This window comes from Salmo salar, chromosome ssa07 (genome assembly GCF_905237065.1).
Source record: "Salmo salar chromosome ssa07, Ssal_v3.1, whole genome shotgun sequence".
In the NCBI taxonomy this organism is placed as follows: domain Eukaryota; kingdom Metazoa; phylum Chordata; class Actinopteri; order Salmoniformes; family Salmonidae; genus Salmo; species Salmo salar.
The window spans coordinates 20,824,468-20,846,745 of NC_059448.1; the positions used below are offsets into that span (position 1 = coordinate 20,824,468).

The 22,278-nt window shown below is 42.3% G+C and overlaps 2 protein-coding genes across 2 annotated transcripts in view; both read left to right on the top strand.

Moving 5' to 3' along the window:
- Positions 1-2,194: 2,194 nt before the first annotated feature.
- Positions 2,195-11,711, top strand: LOC106608771 (cornifelin homolog B). Its single transcript, XM_014206897.2, has 4 exons — positions 2,195-2,440; positions 3,124-3,222; positions 10,087-10,238; positions 10,715-11,711. The coding sequence occupies exons 2-4, from the start codon at positions 3,126-3,128 to the stop codon at positions 10,853-10,855; spliced, it is 390 nt and encodes a 129-aa protein (XP_014062372.1). The 5' UTR covers positions 2,195-2,440; positions 3,124-3,125; the 3' UTR covers positions 10,856-11,711.
- Positions 11,712-21,902: 10,191 nt separating this feature from the next.
- si:dkey-33c9.6 (active breakpoint cluster region-related protein) overlaps positions 21,903-22,278 on the top strand; it is a 30,343-nt gene continuing 29,967 nt past the window's right edge. The window contains exon 1 of the mRNA XM_014206896.2: positions 21,903-22,248. The gene's annotated coding sequence lies outside the window, so the exon portion shown is untranslated. The remainder of the gene's footprint in view (positions 22,249-22,278) is intronic.

Sequence of the window (22,278 nt, forward strand, 5' to 3'; positions counted from 1 at the left end):
ATTTTGTTACATTACAGCGTTATTCTAAAATGGATTCCAAAAATATTTCCTCATTTTCTCCACTACACACTATACCCCATAATGACAAAACCGAAAACAGTTTTTTTTTTAATAAATAAAAAACAGAAATAAGTATTCAGACCCTTTGCTATGAGACTTGAAATTGAGCTCAGGTACATCCTGTTTTCATTGATCATCCTTGAGATGTTTCTACAACATGATTGGAGTCTACCTGTGGTAAATTCAAATGATTGGACATGATTTGGAAAGGCACAAACCTGTCTACATAAGGTCCCACAGTTGACAGTGCATAACAGAGCAAAAACCAAGCCATGAGGTCGAAGGATTTATCCGTAGAGCTCTGAGACAGGATTGTGTCGAGGCACAGATGTGGGGAAGGGTACCAAAAAAATGTCTGCAGCATTGAAGGTTCCCAAGAACACAATAGACTCCATCATTCTTAAATTGAATGCACTCTACATTGATAAATGGCTACGACAGGTTGTCATCTATCGACAGATATATGTCGTATATAATTGAGATTTGTCTGTTAGAAGAGCGCAAACGGTCCCAGTTCCATTGATTGATATACAATTTTGATGTGACTGATTCATTTACGCACGCTATTGATTACAGTAGAACAAGCTAATCAATTCCAGTCTTGAGTGACAATTTGGTAAATATTGATGCGTGTGTATTTTATAAGGTACTAATTTAGTAAAATACAAGTAATCTGAACACAAGTGTGACGTGTGTGTAGCGAGTAACTTTTATGTATTGGTCTTCAAAATATCATGACTTATTGCAGGATATTGATTATGACTTATTGCAGGATATTGATTATTTACCAACAATAAATAAAAAAAACAGGAAGCAGCAACACTATCATTTTCAATGTATGTTTTATGACTATAAATTGTACTTTTACCATAATTTTTTAACATGATTTTACTTTATCAGGTCAAATGAACCCCAAAACGTGCTATGATTTATTGATTTTGAAGACATTACTGAAATCGTGAAAATATGTTTGTTCTGACTATAAAGAGGAGGACCCTAACAATTATAATATGAGCATGTATTATATCAAAATAATGTCGTCCTGATATCCACCAAAATGTCACTGGACCCACAATAATTTAAGTACTCCTACAGGGGCGAAAATCTGATATCAACTTTGGAGGGGACAATTACATGAAATTTTCTCAAGAGCAATTCCTGAGGGGGACACCAAAAGTAGTGCTGTAACACATAGCCTACATTGTAATATGGTAAATGTATATTGAGGAACCAAAGAAATAAGGTGTTTGCCGTACTCCTAACTACCGGTACCCAAAACTACACAACTAATCACAACAGCAATACCATTGCCTTTAACAAATCTTAGTTCAGTCACCAGTTTAAGTTGAGAGTGGGGGTATCCATGGCATTTTCCAATTATGTTCCTATTTTACAAGTCAAAAAAATTGAGAACCTTTCATAATGTTGCCAAACAAAGACTCAACAAACTTACCTGAGACTCCCTGTCTCTGCCAGTCTGTCCCTGCATATCTGTCCCCAACTCTGCTGTCTGTGTGCCATCTGTTGCCTGCTCTGCCTAATGACATCATTGTGAAACATTTCCATTAGAATTTCATTTCTTTCTTATGAACATTTGAATTTTCTGCCATTTTTCTACCTGGCTGGCTGGCTGGCTACACACACAGTGTGTAGGTTATTTACAGTAGGAGATGGGCTTCTATCATCTTCAATCATTCTATTTGGGCTTCGATCTAAAAGGTAGCTAGCAAATGTGAAACGGATTAAAATGACAAGAGTTGACAGCTGTATGAGTTCACCATTTACACAACATACGATGCCACATAAATGGAATAGGTACTAGCTAGCTTAATAGTTAATATTTGCGCGCTAGCTCTGCATATTCAGCTAGTGTGTGTGCGCGATTGACTGGATTAACCTCACGTCAGTTACGTGCATTGAGTGCCTTTCAGACAGTAGATACGACCTCTCTGATACCTAGCAAGCTAAGGAACTGGCAGTGGATCAAACCATTGTGAGGCAAAGGGTGGGCGGGTCGCAATCTTTTGAAACTTAAAAACGCGCTATTAAGTGTCTATAATCAGCACAATTGCTTTCATTGCGTATTATTAATATTATTTAAATTACATAGTTATGTTTCAGTGATATATTGGGGGGGACAAATCATATTTTTCCCAGGATGGGGGGGTCGTGTCCCCCCCGTCCCCCCCGGGATTTCCGCCCCTGGGCAGAGACAAAAGTGTAACCTATGCCAACTTTTATAATAGGAACCGATCTTACAGCTTTCCTTATAGATGTGATCTCCGGTTGTTTGGAATAGCCTGCTGCGCACAGTTGTTCACTCTGCTGCAACCAGTGTCCACCCTTTCTCTACTCAGGCTGTAGTTGAATACTAAGAAAGGTAAGACTACAAATTCCGTAAATGTATATTCATGTATAAAAGAGTACGTTCTTTCATTTACATGACTTATTAACGGCTTTTTGTTTAAATCGAATGAGATGAGTTTATACTTTTCCCACTAGAAACCGGAACTATTGGATTAGAGATGCATATAAACTTGAATAGTTATTTAGAAAATCAGTGTTCCTGGTTGGTTGCATTTTATTTACAAAACATTCAAGATTCGACAAGATAAGCGATATAAATGAAGTAGCACGTTTTGTTTTTCAATCGTTTTTATTTTTCGTATGAATGTATTATTCAATATGAATGTTCGACATTATTTGATACAGGCACAGGCTGTTGTTTGCAGCAACAACAAAACATTTTTGGAAATGTTACAACGTGTATTTTAAATAAATACATTACTATAAACATTATTTAAGTTAGAAATGATTATTGCTCAAGATAGTAGTTAACCATTTAACACGCACATGTATAACATCTAACTACATCCTTTCATGCATTTAAAAGCTCTTATCAGCCCAGTACATCTCTCTCCCCACTAAATGTAAGCTCTTCTCTTCCTCCCCTCCCTTCCTTCCTTCCTTTCTCCCTCCCTCCCTCCTGTCTTACTTCCCTCTCTCTCTCTCTCGCTCTCTCCTTTCCTCATTCCCTACCTCCTTGGGTGTGGTGTGGTGTAGCCATGGCTGTCCAGCAGCAGATCACCACTGTAACCACCACCAAGAGCTCAGGACAATGGAGCACAGGACTGTTTGACTGCTGCTCTGACATGGGCACATGTAAGTCACATCGAGTCACTTCCATAATATGCTCATCTCCAAACCCAGAACCAAATCTAGATATATGTTTTATTTTGTAACGTATATTTCTATTATTATAATTTTTTCGATTAATTCAGAGTAGGCCTACATATTCATTATACAGTTCAATTGAAACAAGAAAACTGCAGGCCTATCGGGGGAGGGGTCTGAGCTGTGTTTTCCTGTGTGAATGTAACATTTACTGGAAGGGGAATTGAGGGGGGGGGGGTCAAGGAGAACCCGAATGGAGAATAACAAGCAAAGCCAGAGCTAAGTGAGTGACGTCATCAGGAACCATGGAGACCAAGGGGGCTGCGCTCCAGGAATGTCAATAAAAAAGAAACGCCAGATAACGAATGTACAGCGTTACAGGGAGAGAAAGAGTTTGTTTCATTAGGACATTTTACATGAACTTCACCGCCCGCCTGCTCATTAAACGGGATACGGCAGCAGATTGACGAGGGCTGTCATGTTAACAAACAACATATCCTAAAAACAGGACAGGTAAAAGTAAAATGGACAATATGGAATGGACAATCACAACTGTTGTCCAGAAGTTTCACCCCATTGTCATGATCAGTGGTTTCAAGTTTGTATCTGTCCATTTTTGACAAGCTGATCATAGCAAAACAAAATACTCCTGCATTTCCCGCTGTGTAAATACATTGCAAATAGGCTTGCAAATAGGCTCCTGCTAAAGTTGTGTAGCTGATATTCAGAGTTTAAATGACCAAATTGATTAGTCGCAGGAATCAGGACTAATAAAGCCAACGCAATGGCAAGTTTTACAAACTGTGGGCCTACGTGACCACGAGCTGATGTCTTAGGGACATATTTTTTTGGTCCTGTCTGGATGTCGTTTTGGGGGTTTTACAAACGGTAGACCTACCACATAGATGGGAATTCATACAATTCAATTTCAGGCAACACCGTAGGCTACATCTCAGTAAACACGGACTGACACCAACGCCTTTTGGACGTCTTTTTTTAATGCAGTTCCGGACCGGCCTTGATTTCCACATCCATGGACATTGCTTTTTGGTCAAGGTCTGGACCAAATCTGAACCAATCATAGACATTTATGTTTAGTTCAGATTTTGTCCGGTCTGGACCAGCCTTGATTTGGCCTAAACATAGACGTCTATAAATTACTTATTTTCAACTTTCATTCAGATCCCAATAATTAGCCTGATTTCAACATCCAGAAAATACATATTTTCAATGTCTGTAAAATATGAATTTAACATCAGGAAAATAAGTATTTTCAGGTTTCCTTCAGAACTGAAAATGAAACTGATTTCAACATCCGGAAAATATGTATTTTCAATGTCATGGAAAGTTTTTATTTTAAACATAAAGAAAATACCTTTTCACCTTTCATTCAGAACCTAAATTGGACCTAACTTCAACGTCTGGAAAATACAGTTGAAGTCGGAAGTTTACATACACCTTAGCCAAATACATTTAAACTCAGTTTTTCACAATTCCTGACATTTAATCCTAATAACAATTCCCTGTCTTAGGTCAGTTAGGATCACCACTTTATTTTAAGAATGTGAAATGTCAGAATAATAGTAGAGAGAATTATTTATTTCAGCTTCTATTTCTTTCATCACATTCCCAGTGGGTCAGAAGTTTACATACACTCAATTAGTATTTGGTAGCATTGCCTTTTAAATTGTTTAACTTGGGTCAAACGTTTCGGTTAGCCTTCCACAAGCTTCCCACAATAAGTTGGGTGAATTTTGGCCCATTCCTCCTGACAGAGCTGGTGTAACTGAGTCAGGTTTGTAGGCCTCCTTGCTTGCACACGCTTTTTCAGTTCTGCTCACAAATGTTCTATAGGATTGAGGTTAGGGCTTTGCAGAGGTGGGACCAAGTCATTGTTTTACAAGTCACAAGTAAGTCTCAAGTCTTAGCACTCAAGTCCCAAGTCAAGACAGGCAAGTCCGAGTCAAGACTCAAGTCAAGACCGTCAAGTATCAAGTCAAGTCTCAAGTCTTTAACTTTGAGTTTCGAGTCCTAAACAAGTCATGATGTGCTCTTCACCAAATGTAATACCATTTCATTTTTGTTAACAAGAGTAATAGTTAGTATATTACATTCACGCAAATCATGAATGCTTTTAAAAATATCTATATATTATTACTTTCCAAATAAACGTTATATTTCCATGGAAATACATGGGTAGCCATGAGAAAGAACCCCCCCCCCCATAGTGATCGACTATCGAGAATCGCTATGGGGTGCAATCGGGCAATGTAGGCTTGTACACAATTGCCCAACCACAATCGCCCAACCTTGTTTTAGGAACATCAGGCAGGATTTAGGCCTCCAACTGCCTAGCCAGCTGTAGCTCAATCTTGGGTGCAATGATCACGTTCCCGCACTGACTGACTGTGTGGAGGCTCATTGATTTAATGTTACGCTAGCCTACATGATACACTAGTAAAGTAATAAAATATATAGCTGTCGGCTATATTAGCCACGACTTACCGTTCTTTGTGCAGCTTCAAATGTCGAACAAAGTTGGAAATTGTTGCGCCTCCGTCTGTAATTTTCTTCCCGCATGTTTTGCAAGTTGCAATCTGTTTTTTGTTGATACAGAGTTGTCTTTACATCCGAAAATAATAATTTTGGCTATCATCTTTCCAAGGGCTCCATCTGAATTCACCCGCCGACGTTCCTCTGCACTGCCACGCACAACCTTTTCTCAGCTGGCACAATTTGATTGGCTGATGTCCGATTCAAACTGTAATCTGTTAAATGAAGAGTTGATGCGTTGTACACTTTTTTAATAGCATCATTTTTATATTTGGGCTTGGGGAGGGTATCAAGTCAGGTCGAGTCATAAGGCTCAAGTCCAAGTCAAGTCACGAGTAGTGGAAGTACGGCTAGACGTTCCGCTGAAATTGCAGAGCGCGAAATTCAATACACCAAAATAAAGCTTAACTTCTTGTTAATCCAGCCACCGTGTCAGATTTCAAAAAGGCTTTACGGCGAAAGCAAACCATGCGATTATCTGAGGACAGCACCCCACCATAAAAACACAGGAAAATCATATTTCAACCAAGCAGGTGCGACACGAAAGTCAGAAATAACTATATAATTCATGCCTTACCTTTGAAGATCTTCTTCTGTTGGCACTCCATTATGTCCCAGAAACATCACAAATGGTCCTTTTGTTCGATAAACTCCTTTTTTATATCCCCAAAATGTCCAATTATTTGCCGTGTTTGATTCAGAAAAACAACGGTTCCAACTCGCCCAACATGACTAAAAATGATCTAATAAGTTACCTGTAAACTTGGTCCAAACATTTCAAACAACTTTCCTAATCCATCCTTAGGTATCCTAAAACGTAAATAATCGATCAAATTTAAGACGGAATATATTGTGCTCAATAGCGGATAAAATCAAAGTGGAGCGAGCTCCAGGCCGAGCGCCCCAAACAAAAGAGTCCACTTGGCTTGACCCTCATTCTGAATAGCCGTACTTCTTCATTTCTGAAAGGAAAAACATCAACCAATTTCTAGACTGTTGACATCTAGTGGAAGCCATAGGAACTGCAACCAATACCTCATAAATGTAGTTTCCCATAGAAAACCAATAGAAAACACAGTGAACTCAAAAACAAATTCCCTGGATGGTTTGTCCTCGGGGTTTCGCCTGCCAAATCAGTTATGTTATACTCACAGACATTATTTTAACAGTTTTAGAAACTTTAGAGTGTTTTCTATCCAAATCTACCATTTATATGCATATCCTAGCTTCTGGGCCTGAGTGGCAGGCAGTTTACTTTAGGCATGCTTTTCATCCAGACGTGAAAATACCGCCCCCTATCCCAAAGAGGTTTTAAAGTCAAGTTGAGTTGCAAGTCATCATATTTGTGACTTGAGTCTGACTCGAGTCCAAGTCATGTGACTCGAGTCCACACCTCTGGGGCTTTGTGTTGGCCACTCCAATACCTTGACTTTGTTGTCCTTGTGCCATTTTGCCACAACTTTGGAAGTAAGCTTGGGGTCATTGTCCATTTTGAAGACCCATTTGCGACCAAGCTTTAACTTCCTGACTGATGTATTGAGATTTTGCTTCAATATATCCACATCATTTTCCATCCTCATGATGCCATCTAATTTGTGAAGTGCTCAAGTCACTCCTGCAGCAAAGCACCCCACAACATGATGCTGTCACCCCCGTGCGTCACGGTTGGGATGGTGTTCTTCGGCTTGCAAGCCTCCCCCTTTTTCCTCCAAACATAACGATGGTCATTATGGCCAAACAGTTCTATTTTTGTTTCACCAGACCATCAGACGGCTCCAAAAAGTATGATCTTTGTCCCCAAGTGCAGTTACAAACCGTAGTCTGGCTTTTTTATGGAGGTTTTGGAGTAGTGTTTTTTTTTCAGAGTCATTAGAAAGGCCTCTTTAGTGTCCTAGGTTTTCATAACTGTGACCTTAATTGGCTACCGTCTGTAAGCTGTTAGTGTCTTAACCACCGTTCCACAGGTGCGTGTTCATTAATTGTTTATGGTTCATTGAACAAGCATGGGAAACAGTGTTTAAACCCTTTACAATGAAGATCTGTGAAGTTATTTGGATTTTTACGAATTATCTTTGAAAGACAGGGTCCTGACAAAGGGATGCTTCTTTTTTTGCTGAGATTACTTTTGATAATTAAGTATATTTAAAACCAAATACTTTTAGACTTTTACTCAAGTAGTTTATTTTACTGGGTGACTCACTTTTACTTGAGTCATTTTCTGTTAAGGTATCTTTACTTTACAAGTATGAAAATGTTGTACTTTTTCCACCACTGGTCGGTTGATGGTTGATGGTTTTCCGTTATTGATCTGTAGTTGTTGAGAGCTCTCTAGAGAGCTGGAGAGCGAACAAGAGAGGGAGAGTTGAGATCTGACTCACTCTGTCTCAACCATACCCAGCACTTAGTGGTGGGACTGAGGGAAAGAGGGAGAGGCTAAGTGGGAGGAAGTGGGAGAAACGAGAGAAGGAATTAAGATGAGGTAATATATACAGTTGAAGTCAGAAGTTTACATACACCTTAGCCAAATACATTTAAACTCAGTTTTTCACAATTCCTGACATTTAATCCTAGTAAAAATTCCCTGTCTTAGGTTAGTTAGGATCACAACTTTATTTTAAGAATGTGAAATGTCAGAATAATAGTATAGAGAATGATTTATTTAAGCTTTTATTTCTTTCATCACATTCCCAGTGGGTCAGAAGTTTACATATACTCAATTAGTATTTGGTAGCATTGCCTTTTAAAGTGTTTGACTTGGGTCAAACATTTCGGGTAGCCTTCCAAAAGCTCCCCACAATAAGTTGGGTGAATTTTGGCCCATTCCTTCTGACAGAGCTGGTGTAACTGAGTCAGGTTTGTAGGCCTCCTTGCTCGCACACGCTTTTTCAGTTCTGCCCACACATTTTCTATAGGCTTGAGGTCAGGGCTTTGTGATGGCCACTCCAATACCTTGACTTTGTTGTCCTTATGCCATTTTGCCACAACTTTGGAAGTATGCTTAGGGTCATTGTCCATTTGGAAGACCCATTTGAGACCAAGCTTTAACTTCCTGACTGATGTCTTGAGATGTTGCTTCAATATATCCACATAATATTCCTGCCTCATGATGCCATCTATTTTGTGAAGTGCACCAGTCCCTCCTGCAGCAAAGCACCCCCACAACATGATGCTGCCACCCCCGTGCTTCACGGTTGGGATGGTGTTCTTCGGCTTGCAAGCCTCCGCCTTTTTCCTCCAAACATAACGATGGTCATTATGGCCAAACAGTTCTATTTTTGTTTCATCAGACCAGAGGACATTTCTCCAAAAAGTACGATCTTTGTCCCCAAGTGCAGTTGCAAACCGTTGTCTGGCTTTTTTATGGCGTTTTTGGAGCAGTGGCTTCTTCCTTGCTGAGCGGCCTTTCAGGTTATGTCGATATAGGACTCATTTTACTATGGATATAGATACTTTTGTACCTGTTTCCTCCAGCGTCTTCACAAGGTCCTTTGCTGTTGTTCTGAGATTGATTTGCACTTTTCGCACAAAAGTACATTAATCTCTAGGGGACAGAACGAGTCTCCATCCTGATCGGTATGACGGTTGTGTGGTCCCATGGTGTTTATACTTGCGTACTATTGTTTGTACAGATGAACGTCGTACCTTCAGGCGTTTGGAAATTGCTCCCAAGGATGAACCAGACTTGTGGAGGTCTAAAAAAAAAAATCTGAGGTCTTGGCTGATTTCTTTTGATTTTCCCATGATGTCAAGCACAGAGGCACCGAGTTTGAAGGTGGGCCTTGAAATAGATCCACAGGTACACCTTCAATTGACTCAAATTATGTCAATTAGCCTATCAGAAGCTTCTAATGCCATGACATAATTTTCTGGAATTTTCCAAGCTGTTCAAAGGCACAGTCAACTTAGTGTATGTGAACTTCTGACCCACTAGAATTGTGATACCGTGAGTTATAAGTGAAATAATCTGTCTGTAAACAATTGTTGGAAAAATTACTTGTGTCATGCACAAAGTAGATGTCCTATCCGACTTGCCAAAACTATAGTTTGATAACAAGAAATTTGTGGAGTGGTTGAAAAACAAGTTTTAATGACTTCAACCTAAGTGTATGTAAACTTCTGACTTCAACTGTATGTGTTGAAAATGAGTTTATTTACATACATTTTTGTATAGTTTTACCTCTATTTTCACTCGGAACAAAAGTTTGTTTCGTCACATTGTAATCTACTGCATATGAATCATCAAGTATTACGTACTTATTACATAATACTATGATGACCTTGAATTGTGTCCCCCCCCAGGTTGCTGTGCCACGTGGTGCTTCCCCTGTTTTCAGTGTCAGACGGCCTCCCACTACGGCTGGTGTTTCTGCATGCCCCTGCTGGACCCATGTGCCTTTATGGCTGTCTCCTGCTGCATGCGATCCTCCATGAGAGAACGCTATGGCATCCAGGTACAATACGAGCCCTGGGAGAGGGTAGGGTGAGGTGGGTGGGTGGGTGGGGAAAGTGGGTGGGATGGGTTGGGAAAGAGGGTAGACGGAGGCGGGGAAGCGGGGAGGGGAGGTGGGTGTGGACAGAGGGTGCAGGGGCAGGTGGGGGTGGTACCCAGAGCACCTCTCATTTACCCTTCTGAGGGGAAATGGTGTTGGAATCTATCAGATGTTTGAGGTGTTAAGAAATATCATTGGTGTGCTTGGAAATGTTGTTGTTCTTAGTGTTGTCAGTTCCTTGATTCTCCTTTAAATATAACGCTAAATATGGAATTAACTACTACCGTATCTCTCTCCTTCTTCCCTGAACTTTTCTACACGCCCTATTCTTCTCTCCACCTCTATCCTTATCCTCCTTTTAACTCTGTCCTCTTGACATGTTCTTGTCCTCTGCTTTCATTTTCTATCCATCTATCATTCTTTCTTCCCCCTCTCAGGGTTCGACCTGTGTGGATGTCGGGTTGGTGTGTTGCTGCTACGCTTGTACCTGGTGCCAGATGGCTCGTGAGGTTAAGACTCGGACCACATCAGGCAACCAGCAGGTTCACGTGGTCACCCAACAGCTTCACGTGGCTTAGGACCCAGAAAAGAGAGTGGTGGCTAGATGGCAAAGCAAGAAGTGCAATTTCATCAGAAATGTTGAGCAAGTGCTTTAACTTTTTGCTCCTTATCTTGTGTGACGGTTAACATAGTGTGTACTGTTTGCATTTATTGTTTGAAAAATAACACAATTCCATAATTTTGCTATCATAGCTGAATAGTGACGTCCAAGAAAGAGGGCCATACATATAATACCACTCCAATATATAGCAACCATACTGTGTGTTGAATGTACTGTATACTTCAGATGTGTCTTTAGGAGAGAAATATTATACCATTATTAATGTCTTAATAACCATTGAATGTTCATGTCAGGCTTAAAACATTTTAAACAGCTTACCATGTACTTGCCCTTCTTGTGCACTTGCCTTTTCTTACTAGTCCTGACTTTGCTGAAAGCTGCTCCATCGAGGAAAGGTTTGCTTACAATGACTGTGATATGTGGTTGTCTTACCTAGCTACCTTAAGATTAATGATATGTGGTTGTCTTACCTAGCTACCTTAAGATTAATGCTCTGGATAAGTGTGCCTGCTAAATGACTAAATGTGTAACCCATGATTCAAATGTCAACCATATTTCAGTTGAATGTTCTTATGTATAAATATATGCCATTTAGCAAACGCTTTTATCCAAAGCGAGTTACAGTTTTGCGTGCATACATTGATTGTTTGGGTGGTCCCAGGATTCAAACCCACTATCCTGGTGTTGCAAGTGCCATGCTCTACCAAATGATCTACAGAGGACCACTCGTTTCCAGTTGATTTCATTGCTTTCTTCTTGATTTGATCTGCTTGGTCCATATGTGTTTTTAAATAAAGCCTTTACCTGTCTTACCTTGATATTGATAGACTTGTTAAAAAGCGTATCGGGGATCATTTTGTGTGCGCGCTAGTGTGTGTGTGTCTGTACGTGTGTCTGTCTTTCTCAGTGCGTGCAGTGGTAGACCATTAACGTCTGGTTTTAGACAATGCCTACATGTGACCAGTGGCGTGTATTCATTGATGCCACGGGAAGCCCGGCTAATTTGTCTTTCATCTCTCTATGTTTCATAATTTTCATTTAATTTGCATGAGGCTGAATGTATCTCACAGGAGAAAGCATCCGAGCGAGTGAAACAGCGCCCCTCTGTCTCTCTATGTGTAGGCCATCTATCTGATGCTGTATGGTCCAAATGAGTATGACATTGTTGCTGCCAGCGAGCATCTGGCCTCTTGATAAATAAAGTATAAAAAATTAGCCAATCAGCATTGAGCTAAACTGAGCGAGCTCAACTGTGATTGGTCCTGGCGAGAAAGGAAGCAAGCTTGGAATTGGCGTCTGTTCACGATTGTGTGGAGTGACGGACCAAGGCGCAGTGTGATTGGAGTTCGACATCTTTATTTTAGTAAAACTTAAAACAAACCAAGAAACAAACAACGACCGTGCAGTGCTGAGGTGCTGCATGCACTCACTCAAAAACAATATCCCACAAAACACAGGTGGGGAAATAGCTACCTAAATATGATCCCCAATCAGAGGCAACGATAAACAGCTGCCTCTAATTGGGAACCATATTTGCACCAACATAGAAATGATAAACTAGAACACCCCCTAGTCACGCCCTTACCTACTACACCATAGAGAACCAAGGGCTCTCTATGGTCAGGTCGTGACAGTACCCCCCCCCAAAGGTGCGGACTCTGGCCGCAAATCCTGAAACCAAATGGGGAGGGGGGGTGATTAGTGTCGGTGGCGGCTCCGGTGCAGGTTGTAGCCCCCGCCCAGACCCCGGATCCGGCCATCGCGCCGGGCTGAACTCCGTGCCAGAACTGGGCATTGGTGCAAAGGAGGGCTCCGGCCATGGAGCTGGGCTGGACGCCATGCCTGGACTGGGCACCGGCGCAGAGGAAGGCTTCTGCCCTGGAGCTGAACTGGACGCCATTCCTGCACTGAGCACCGGCGCAGAAGGTTCCGGACCGTTGACCGTCGTTGGAGGTTCCGGACTGTTGACCGTCGCTGGATGTTCCGGACCGTTGACCGTCGCTGGAGGTTCCGGACCGTTGACCGTCGCTGGAGGTTCTGGACTGTTGACCATCTCTGGAGGTTCCGGACTGTGGACCGTCGTTGGAGGTTCTGGACTGTGGACCATTGTTGGAGGTTCCAGACTGTGGACCGTCGCCGTCCAGGCACAGCGTCCAGTCCAGCTCCAGGGCAGGAGCCTTCCTCTGCACCAGTGGCCAGTCCAGGCACAGCATCCAGTAGCTGAAGGATCCGGACTGTTGACCATCGCTGGAGGTTCCGGACCGTTGACCGTCGCTGGAAGCTCTGGACTGTGAATGCGCACTGGAGGCCTAGTGCGTGGAGCCGGTATAGGTGGCACCGGACTGGTGACACGCACTTCAGGGCGTGTGCGGGGAGCAGGCACAGGACGTACCGGACTGGGGAGGCGCACTAGAGGCCTGATGCGTGGGGCCGGCACAGGTTTCACCGGACTGGTGGCATGCTCTTCAGGGCGAGTGCGGGGAGCAGGCACAGGACGTACCAGACTGGGGACACGCACTTCAGGGCGAATGCGAGGAGCAGGCACAGGACGTACCATACTGGGGAGGTGCACTGGAGGCCTGATGCGTGGGGCCGGCACAGGTTGCACTGGACTGGTGACACGCTCTTCAGGGCGAGTGCGGGGAGCAGGCACAGGACGTACCGGACTGGGGACACGCACTTCAGTGCGAGTGCGAGGAGGAGACACAGGTCGTACCGGACTGGGGATGCGCACTGGAGGCCAGAAGCGTGGAGCCGGTCCAGGTTGCACCAGACTGCTGACACGCACTTCAGGGCTAGTGCGGGGAGATGGCACAGGACGTATCGGACTGGGGAGGCGCACTGGAGGCCAGATGCGTGAAACCAGTGCAGACGGCACCGGACTGGTGTCACGCGCTTCAGCACGCCTGTGCTGCAGCATTCTCATCGCTACCACCTCTCCCGGAATCTTTCATCAAATTCCTCCTCCGACTCCCAAACAGGCTCTGGCACTCTCCGCTCTGGCACTCTCCCACCCCCTGTGGTCCCCGGCGTCGTCGCTGTCCTCCCATTTCCTCCCATGTCCAAAACACCTTCTCCTCCACGGCACGCTGCTTGGTCCTTTGTTGGTGGGATATTCTGTCACGATTGTGTGGAGTGACGGACCAAGGCACAGCGTGATTGGAGTTCCACATCTTTATTTTAGTAAAACTTAAAACAAACCAAGAAACAAACAACGACCGTGCAGTACTGAGGTGCTGCATGCACTCACTCAAAAACAATATCCCACCAAACACAGGTGGGGAAATAGCTACCTAAATATGATCCCAAATCAGAGACAACGATAAACAGCTGCCTCTAATTGGGAACCATATTAGCACCAACATAGAAATGATAAACTAGAACACCCCCTAGTCACGCCCTTACCTACTACACCATAGAGAACCAAAGGCTCTCTATGGTCAGAGCGTGACAGCGTCTCTCCTATCAAATCATTTTGAGAGCATACTTCATTAACAGAAACAACTTGAGATGTTGCATCTCGTTGTGTTTTTGTCCTCCGATGGCTAGCTAAAATTGTCCCTTTCTTAAATTAGCTATGGATGGAGATAGGGATTTGGACTTGTGGTTTTACTTAATTTTCCGTACTGTTCAGTGATTATAACGGCGACTCTGGTCCAACTATTAATTCATACATTGTTGTGCCTCTGGCCTGAGAGGATGGAAGTTCAATATGTAGCTAGTAGATGTAGAAGGCTAATGTTAACCTTTCTGGCATAGGGGGCACTATTTTCACGTCCGGATGAAAAGCGTACCCAAAGTAAACTGCCTGTTACTCAGGCCCAGAAGTGAGAATATGCATATAATTAGTAGATTTGGATAGAAAACACTCTGAAGTTTCTAAAACTGTTAGAATAACGTCTGTGAGTATAACAGAACTGATTTGGCAGGCGAAACCCCAAGCACAATCCATCCAGGGGGAAAAAATGTTTGAGGTCATTGTGTTTTCCAGTGGGTTTCTATGGGAGACCTGATTTATTAGGGCCCAGATTGCAGTTCCTATGGCTTCCACTAGATGTCAACAGTCTTTAGAAATTGTTTGATGTTTTTCTTTCGAGAAATGAAGAAGTAGGGCTGTTCTTTGTAGGTGTCACTCTGAAGGGCTTTAGTCTTTTGTTGCGCATGAACTGGAGTGCACTTCACGTTGTTTTTATCCGGTATTAGAAACAGTTTATTCAATTTCATAATTTATTTACATTTTAGGATACCTGAGGTTGGATTAGGAATGTTGTTTGAAATGTTTGGACCAAGTTTACGGGTAACTTATTAGATACTTTGTAGTCATGTTGGAACCGATGTATTTCTGAATCAAATGCACCAAATAATTGGACATTTTGGGGATATAAAGAAGGAATTTATCGAAGAAAACGACCATTCATTGTGTCACTGAGACATTTGAGATTGCAAAAAGAAGAAGATCTTCAAAGGTAAGGCATTTATTATATGGCTATTTCTGACCTTTGTGTCGCACCTGCCTGGTTGATAAAAAAAAAAAATGTATTTGTATGCGGGGCGCTGTCCTCAGATAATCGCATGGTCTGCTTTCGCCGTAAAGCCTTTTTGAAATCTGACACAGCGGCTGGATTAACAAGAAGTTAAGCTTTATTTTGATGTATTACACTTATATTTTCGTGAATGTTGAATGTTGATATTTCTGCAGTTTGAATTTGGCGCGCTGCAATTTCACTGGATGTTGTCAAATCAATCCCGCTAACGAGAGTCAAGCGTGATTCGCGCTTAGGGATCCCTAATTAACTAGCTAAGGTTGCCCATGTATGGAAGTTAGGCTAGCGAACAAGCATTTTAGCCAGGTAGCCTAGGACTACAAAAAATAAAAGCGTGCACTGTATGACAGAGTGATAGACCGTTTTGTCAACATGAGAGGAGGATGGCATAGATGTTTCTCTACAGGTAGGGTGAGTCAGTATGTTTTTCTACTTGCACACACACACACACACACACACACACACACACACACACACACAGAAATCAGAACCACAGACAGCCACATCATATTTAGCTTATGTTGATTGGACTAAATTGTTTTTGGTATCTTTTAGTTGTCACTGTATTAGACTAAGCAGAGGTGATTTGATGAGGTTGAAATGTTGAAGTTGAAATGGTGCTGGAATAGTGGAGGCGGCTCCTGTTTTCTTTGCGACTTGCGGTAACTCTCTGTGGTTCTAAATCAGTAGCTGTTTAGTGGTCCGGAAATGTGGGAAACATTAACATGCTTAACCATGCTGTAGGTCATGTAACTGTCTGTTACATGCAATATGTGTCGTGGACTTCACCTGACAGAGGTTGCTATTCTGTTTTGTGATAAAGTAAAGGTGTGGCTGAATGCACCGCTACTACATGTGACTAGACTCCAAAGAGGCCTAAGTTTGAACCATTACTGGAGCATACAGCAGACAATAGAAAAATACTTACCTACTTCCCTTTACTGAAAAGTTCAAGTTGTAAGGAGGAAGTGAATGTGCAGTTAATTTGACCTCTGTGAGAATTGTAAGGTGTCAGCTTGGTTCCCTTCTACTTTTTGGGTGTCAGCTTGGTTCATTCCTACTTGTTGGGTGTCAGCTTGGTTCCCTTCTACTTGTTGGGTGTCAGCTTGGTTCACTGCTCCAAGCCTTCCCTGTGGCTCAGTTGGTAGAGCATGGTGTGTGCAATGCCAGGGATGTGGGTTTGATTCCCATGGGGGGCCAGTACAAAAAATAAAAATAAATATGTATGAAATGTATGCATTCACTACTGTAAGTTGCTCTGGATAAGAGCATCTGCTAAATGACTGAAATGTAATGTTGGGTGTCAGCTTGGACCATTCCTACCTGTTGGGTGTCAGCTTGGTTCACTCATACCTGTTGGGTGTCAGCTTGGTTCACTCCTACTTGTTCATTGACAGCTTTATTCACTTCTACCTGTTGGGTGTCAGCTTGGACCACTGCTACTTGTTGGGTGTCAGCTTGGACCATTCCTACATGTTGAGTGTCAGCTTGGTATATCTTACCAACACACCTCGCTCCAGTCTCATTTTCCAAACATTTTAGTTTTCATCGTCATATTCAGCAATCACCATTTCATTTGGTTTCATAAAGGAGACACTAAAACAACACTAATAACACTTGAGGAAATGTTGTTGTTTTCTTTTAGCAACCAATAGGAAGGGAACACCCCTGTAAGGGAGATGATGATAATATTGGAAAGGCTGAAATAACAACAGACTCAAAATGTCTGCTGTTTTCTCTCCTCTCTCTTCCTCAGAAGCCTCTCGCTCATGTGACCCCTGTCACCATAACTGTTCTCTTGCTTGCAATTTGCTCTCATCTGTTGCCTCAACTTATTTTTTTCCCCTCCCCCTTCCTTCAAGCCCATCTGTAAATCATTTCCAACTGGCCATATGTTCAATTGCTTCTTCTCTCTCTTTATCAGTCTCCCTCGCTCCCTCCCCTGCCCTCTCACTCTTTCACCCCCACTGAAGGGGAGGTGGGGGGTGGTCAGTATTGGGGTTGGGTCGAAGGCTCCGTTGCTGGGGCCTCCACCAGGCGTTTCAGAAGAGTCCGCAGTGTTTCCTGAAAATGACGTAGAACCGTGAAGATCTAGTATAGAATGAACAGCAGAAACTCCCTTTTTGTTGAAGGAGCATTCCATCTACAGTATGCTGTACCTATTTGGAATTTGTTTCCAGCATTGCATATTTAGCAACATATTTATTCCATAGTCATGAGAAAACTATCAGAAAACTCTTCCCTCCCTCTTTCACCTGGACTGTCACCACACCGCGATGCATCAGCTCCATCTTCCATTTGACACGCTCTCTCTCTCTCCACTCCCCTGCACTACTCCTAAGAGAAAGGGAGGGAAGGGTGTCAACTCCCATACTGTTCAAGGTCTTTTCTTTTCAGTTGTACTCTTGATTCTTCTCATGTTTACTTGACGCTTGGTAAAACTGGCTGTTTGATTTCCCAACTTGTAATTGTTATATCGATGTATATTTTGCTTGTTTCTTCTTATGTCCCACAGACAGCCCACCCAGTGGGCACAAATTGATTGAATCAATGTTGTTTCAATGTCATTTGTCAGCGTATTGTGACGTGGAATCTACGTGGAAAATACATTGGATTTGAAAAAAGTAATCAACTGTTATTTTGAGGGTGAAATTTCAACCACAGGATTATGTCATCATTGTAACCAATTTTCAACAAAGATAAACCTTGCATAAAATGTTGAATTTGCACCTTTGAAACAACGTCAGATCGTCAACGTTATATCCAATATCAGAACAAAAAAATAGGCTGGGCAGCACCTCCTACTAGTTGATCAATATACAGCTATTCTGTCACCTTTATATTGTCGCTGACTACTACCAATGTGCTATCGTGAGATTGATTGTTGAGAGATCTTATATTCACTGCTGCTCTCAAAGTCATGCCAAAGGGTAGGTTTAACAGAGCAAATGAAATGTAACCATAGTTAATGTTGTCCCTGAACTGTATCAACTATACTATTTAGGCCTATGTAGCATTTGCAAAGTCATCAGCTATTGTTTCAATAAAATAAACAATAAAATAGGCAATACAATAGGCCTCGGATTCAAGCTTTGGTTGATTTAACATTTTATGTTTGATTCACATCTTCATCTCAACCTAATAGCTAAATTAAAGATTAGGACTGAATCAAATGAAACTTTATTTAAAGAGCATTTCAAGTTTGATTCGATTTAGTCCTGTTCTTTAACTTGGATATTGTGTTGAGATGGAGATGTGAATCCAACATATCAATTGTTTATAAATGTTTAGACAAAATGGATATTGAATTGTGTTTGGTTGTCAACACAACTGTAACGTTGATTCACGGAGTCAGGAAGCAAGTGCAGTTAGTGAGTTTAATGACGAAGAACATTGAACGATACAAAACAAGAAGTGTCTAAACATGGAAACAAACAACATTGCCTGGTGGTTGATAACAATGGAGCGCTACATAAAGGGGAAGTAGTCAGGGAGGTGATGAAGTCCAGGTGTGCCTAATGAGGCGCAGGTGTGTGTAATGAAGGTTGCCAGGTCTGCAAAAGATGGGTTGCCGGGACCGGTGGTTAGTAGACCGGTGATGTCAAACGCTGGATAGGGGTAGCGGTCTTCTGCTTGGATAATTCCATCTGTGCCACTGAATCCAACATATTCATGATTCATCTGTAGACAAACTGGGATTAAGACAGACTAAGTCATTCGCCCAAAATACAACAAACACAATTCAATATGACTTTTGCAACACAGTAAATAGCCAATTAACAAGTTAACCAAAAATAGGTTAAATAAAATTAAATAAGTTAAAGAATAGCTTTAAGTCAGTGGCTCAGATGAAGCTATCCAAGCATTAGATATCTGCGGTGGACATTTTATTTCGGCGAACAAAAACACACGGCACTAAGAACACCACACACAATATGGGTTGACATAACCCAGCGGAAACCAGTCTAGCGTGGACATACACGAAACAACAAACAATTCCACACACAGATATGGGGGAACAGAGGGTTATGTACACATCTAATACTGGGGGAATTGAAACCAGATGTGTAGGAAAACAAGACAAGACAAATGGAAAAATGAAAGGTGGATCGGTGATGGCTAGAAAACCGGTGACGTCGACCGCCGGACACCGCCCGAACAGGGCGAGGAACCGACTTCGGCGGAAGTCCTGACAGCTATCTCACAAACTAATGTAACAGTATTTATTCAACCTAGCATGCAAAGGTCTCAGGTCTGTGGAGATCTTCACAATTGCTATTATAATCTGTGCAGAATCTCAAACAGCATTGATCTCCTGCACTATATAATTTTTATGTAATCTCATTCACATCGACAGGGCTAGAGTGGAGAAGATCGAGAGCTTCAAGTTCCTCAGTGCCCACATCACTAAAGATCTATCATGGTCCAAACACACCAACACAGTCATGAAGAGGGCCTACAATGCTTCTTTCCCCTCAGAAAGCTGAAAAGATTTGGCATGGGCCCTCAGCTCCTCAAAAAGTTCTACAGCTGCACCATTGAAAGCATCTTGAATGGCTGCATCACCGCTTGATATGGCAACTGCTTGGCATCCGACCACAAAGGGCTACAGAAAATGGTGCGAACGGCCAAGTACATCACTGGGGCCGAGCTCCCTGCCATCCAGGACCTCTATACCGGGCGTTGTCAGAGGAAGGCCCTAAAAATTGTCAAAGACTCCAGCCACCCAAGTCATAGACGGTTCTCTCTGCTACTGCCAGGCAAGCAGTACCAATGCACCAAGTCTGGAACCAACAGGACCCTGAATAGCTTAAGACTGCTAAATAGTTAGTTAAATAGTTAACCAAATAGCTACCCGGACATTGACCCTTTTTGCACTAACTTTTTTGACTCACGTACGCTGCTGCTACTGTTTACTATCTGTGACTTTATTCCTAGTTATATGTACATATCTACATCATCATACATGTTACCCCTTGTATATAGTCAAGTTATCGTTCTCATTATGTATCTATTCTTGCTTTTGTTATTACGTGTTTTACTTATTATGTCTCTATTTTCTTTCACTCTGCGTTGTTGGGAAGGGCCCGTAAGTAAGCATTTTACTATTAGTCCACACCTTTCACTTACGAAGCATGTGATGAATAACAATTGATTTGATTTCATCTCAACTGAAATCTAGGTCATTTGATTTCTGCTATTTGGTGAAGCACAGTGATAACACGTTAACTTGTTGTATAAATACAAAATATCTGACATGGTATTCCCATTTGAACTTTCTTGTGCTTTTAATTGGTTGAAAGCGCAGTGATAACACATTTAGATGACAACTAAACCAAATATCAGACATTGTTTTTCCACTGTAATTTGGTTGTGCTTTCAGATGGTTGAAAAAATAGTGATAACACATTAGAAATTCAGCAAACTTCTAGCTATCTTTTTGAGTGTGTGAATAATGGTTGAAATCTTATTGATCAACATCTCAACCAAATATGACCCAAGTTTCCATGTTGAATGGATGTGGTGTGCCCAGCGGGCAATTTGCTCTTGCTCACTAAGGATGGTGTCTGGTTGCAGTGTCTTCATTTCAGGAATGTTTTCTGAGACAAACCTGGCAAGATGCCAGCACTAGGAACTGAAAGAGGAGTTAGTAGAGAACACACATCTCCAAATGATCATAACTCGGTCTGCATTTTGTTGAGGTTAAAAGTATCAACATTTGCTCTGTTTCTTCTTGTCAGTTGTTGTTCATTGTTTAACCAGACAGAGTTAAAATAGTATTTGTTGTCTTTCAAAAACATTATCTGTGCTCTATTGAGTTTTCCTGGCATAATAGAACCAATGAAATAGTCCCAAAAAGTGCAAAACACGGTCATCTGATACTCCAGACAGGCTCTATCAAACAAAGCATTTGAAAAACAAAATACTACTTGAACCCAATGTCTGGTTTGCAACCCAGTTCATACAGACAGTGGTTGATCTCAGAGGGAACCAGTCTCTTGGGTAAACTATGGAACTCCTGCAAGGACAAAACACTGTCAGAAACAAACAAGACATAAGTTTATTATAACGCTGCTTCCTCTTAAGCCAGAGGAACAACAAGGGTATTCAAAGGCCTTGGCATATCAACTAGAAACATTTTCCACTTCCTGTGTCGTGGCTTTGAGCACAACCTTTAGGTTCCTTTGCAAATGTAAAAACACAATTGCTTCAAACCAGAAGTAGCGCATTCAAACAACCGAAACCCTTTGGTTGATTCTATAATGACAAAAGTGGATTCTCTTTATAAGTGCTTTTACAAGGGACTCATTGAATAACATCGAATGGAGGTAACTCGTGTTGTCCCCACCAACCCCAAACATCAGTTCTTCAATGTCTGTGTTCTTCAATGTCTGTACCTGCAGGTATGGGGATGGGCTCTCAGTGGAGGTCCCCTTCACATCCTGCCTCTTCTTCTTCTTCTTCTTCTTCTTCTTATTTTTATGTGCTTTGGGCATTACCACCACCGACCCTTCTTCCTCCTCCTCCTCCTCATAGATGGACTGGAGGGACTCCTAATTCTCGTCATTCTCAAGGTGTGTGGGCTCACTGGTGCTGTCCCTCACGTCCTGCCAGTTCTCCTCATAATCTGCCCCTACACTCTTTTTCCCCATCTCTGAACTTACCCTCCCCGCCAGCGGGAAGCGCTTTGTCCTCCAGGGAGAGCTGGCTGCTGTGGGAGCTCCTGGGGTTCAGGGTGGTGTCGCTGGTAGGCTGGAGCTCCACTCTGGAGTCTGACAGAGCAGTGGAAAAGGGAAAGTCAAAGGTAGGTACATTTAATGGGCCAAAACTGGTC

Bases quoted from the DNA above. Each gene is read 5' to 3' on its own strand.
- LOC106608771 (XM_014206897.2), top strand. From the start codon at position 3,126: ATGGCTGTCCAGCAGCAGATCACCACTGTAACCACCACCAAGAGCTCA. The intron at 3,223-10,086 runs GTAAGTCACATC...GTCCCCCCCCAG, and splicing joins CTGCTCTGACATGGGCACAT to GTTGCTGTGCCACGTGGTGC. The intron at 10,239-10,714 runs GTACAATACGAG...TCCCCCTCTCAG, and splicing joins GAGAACGCTATGGCATCCAG to GGTTCGACCTGTGTGGATGT.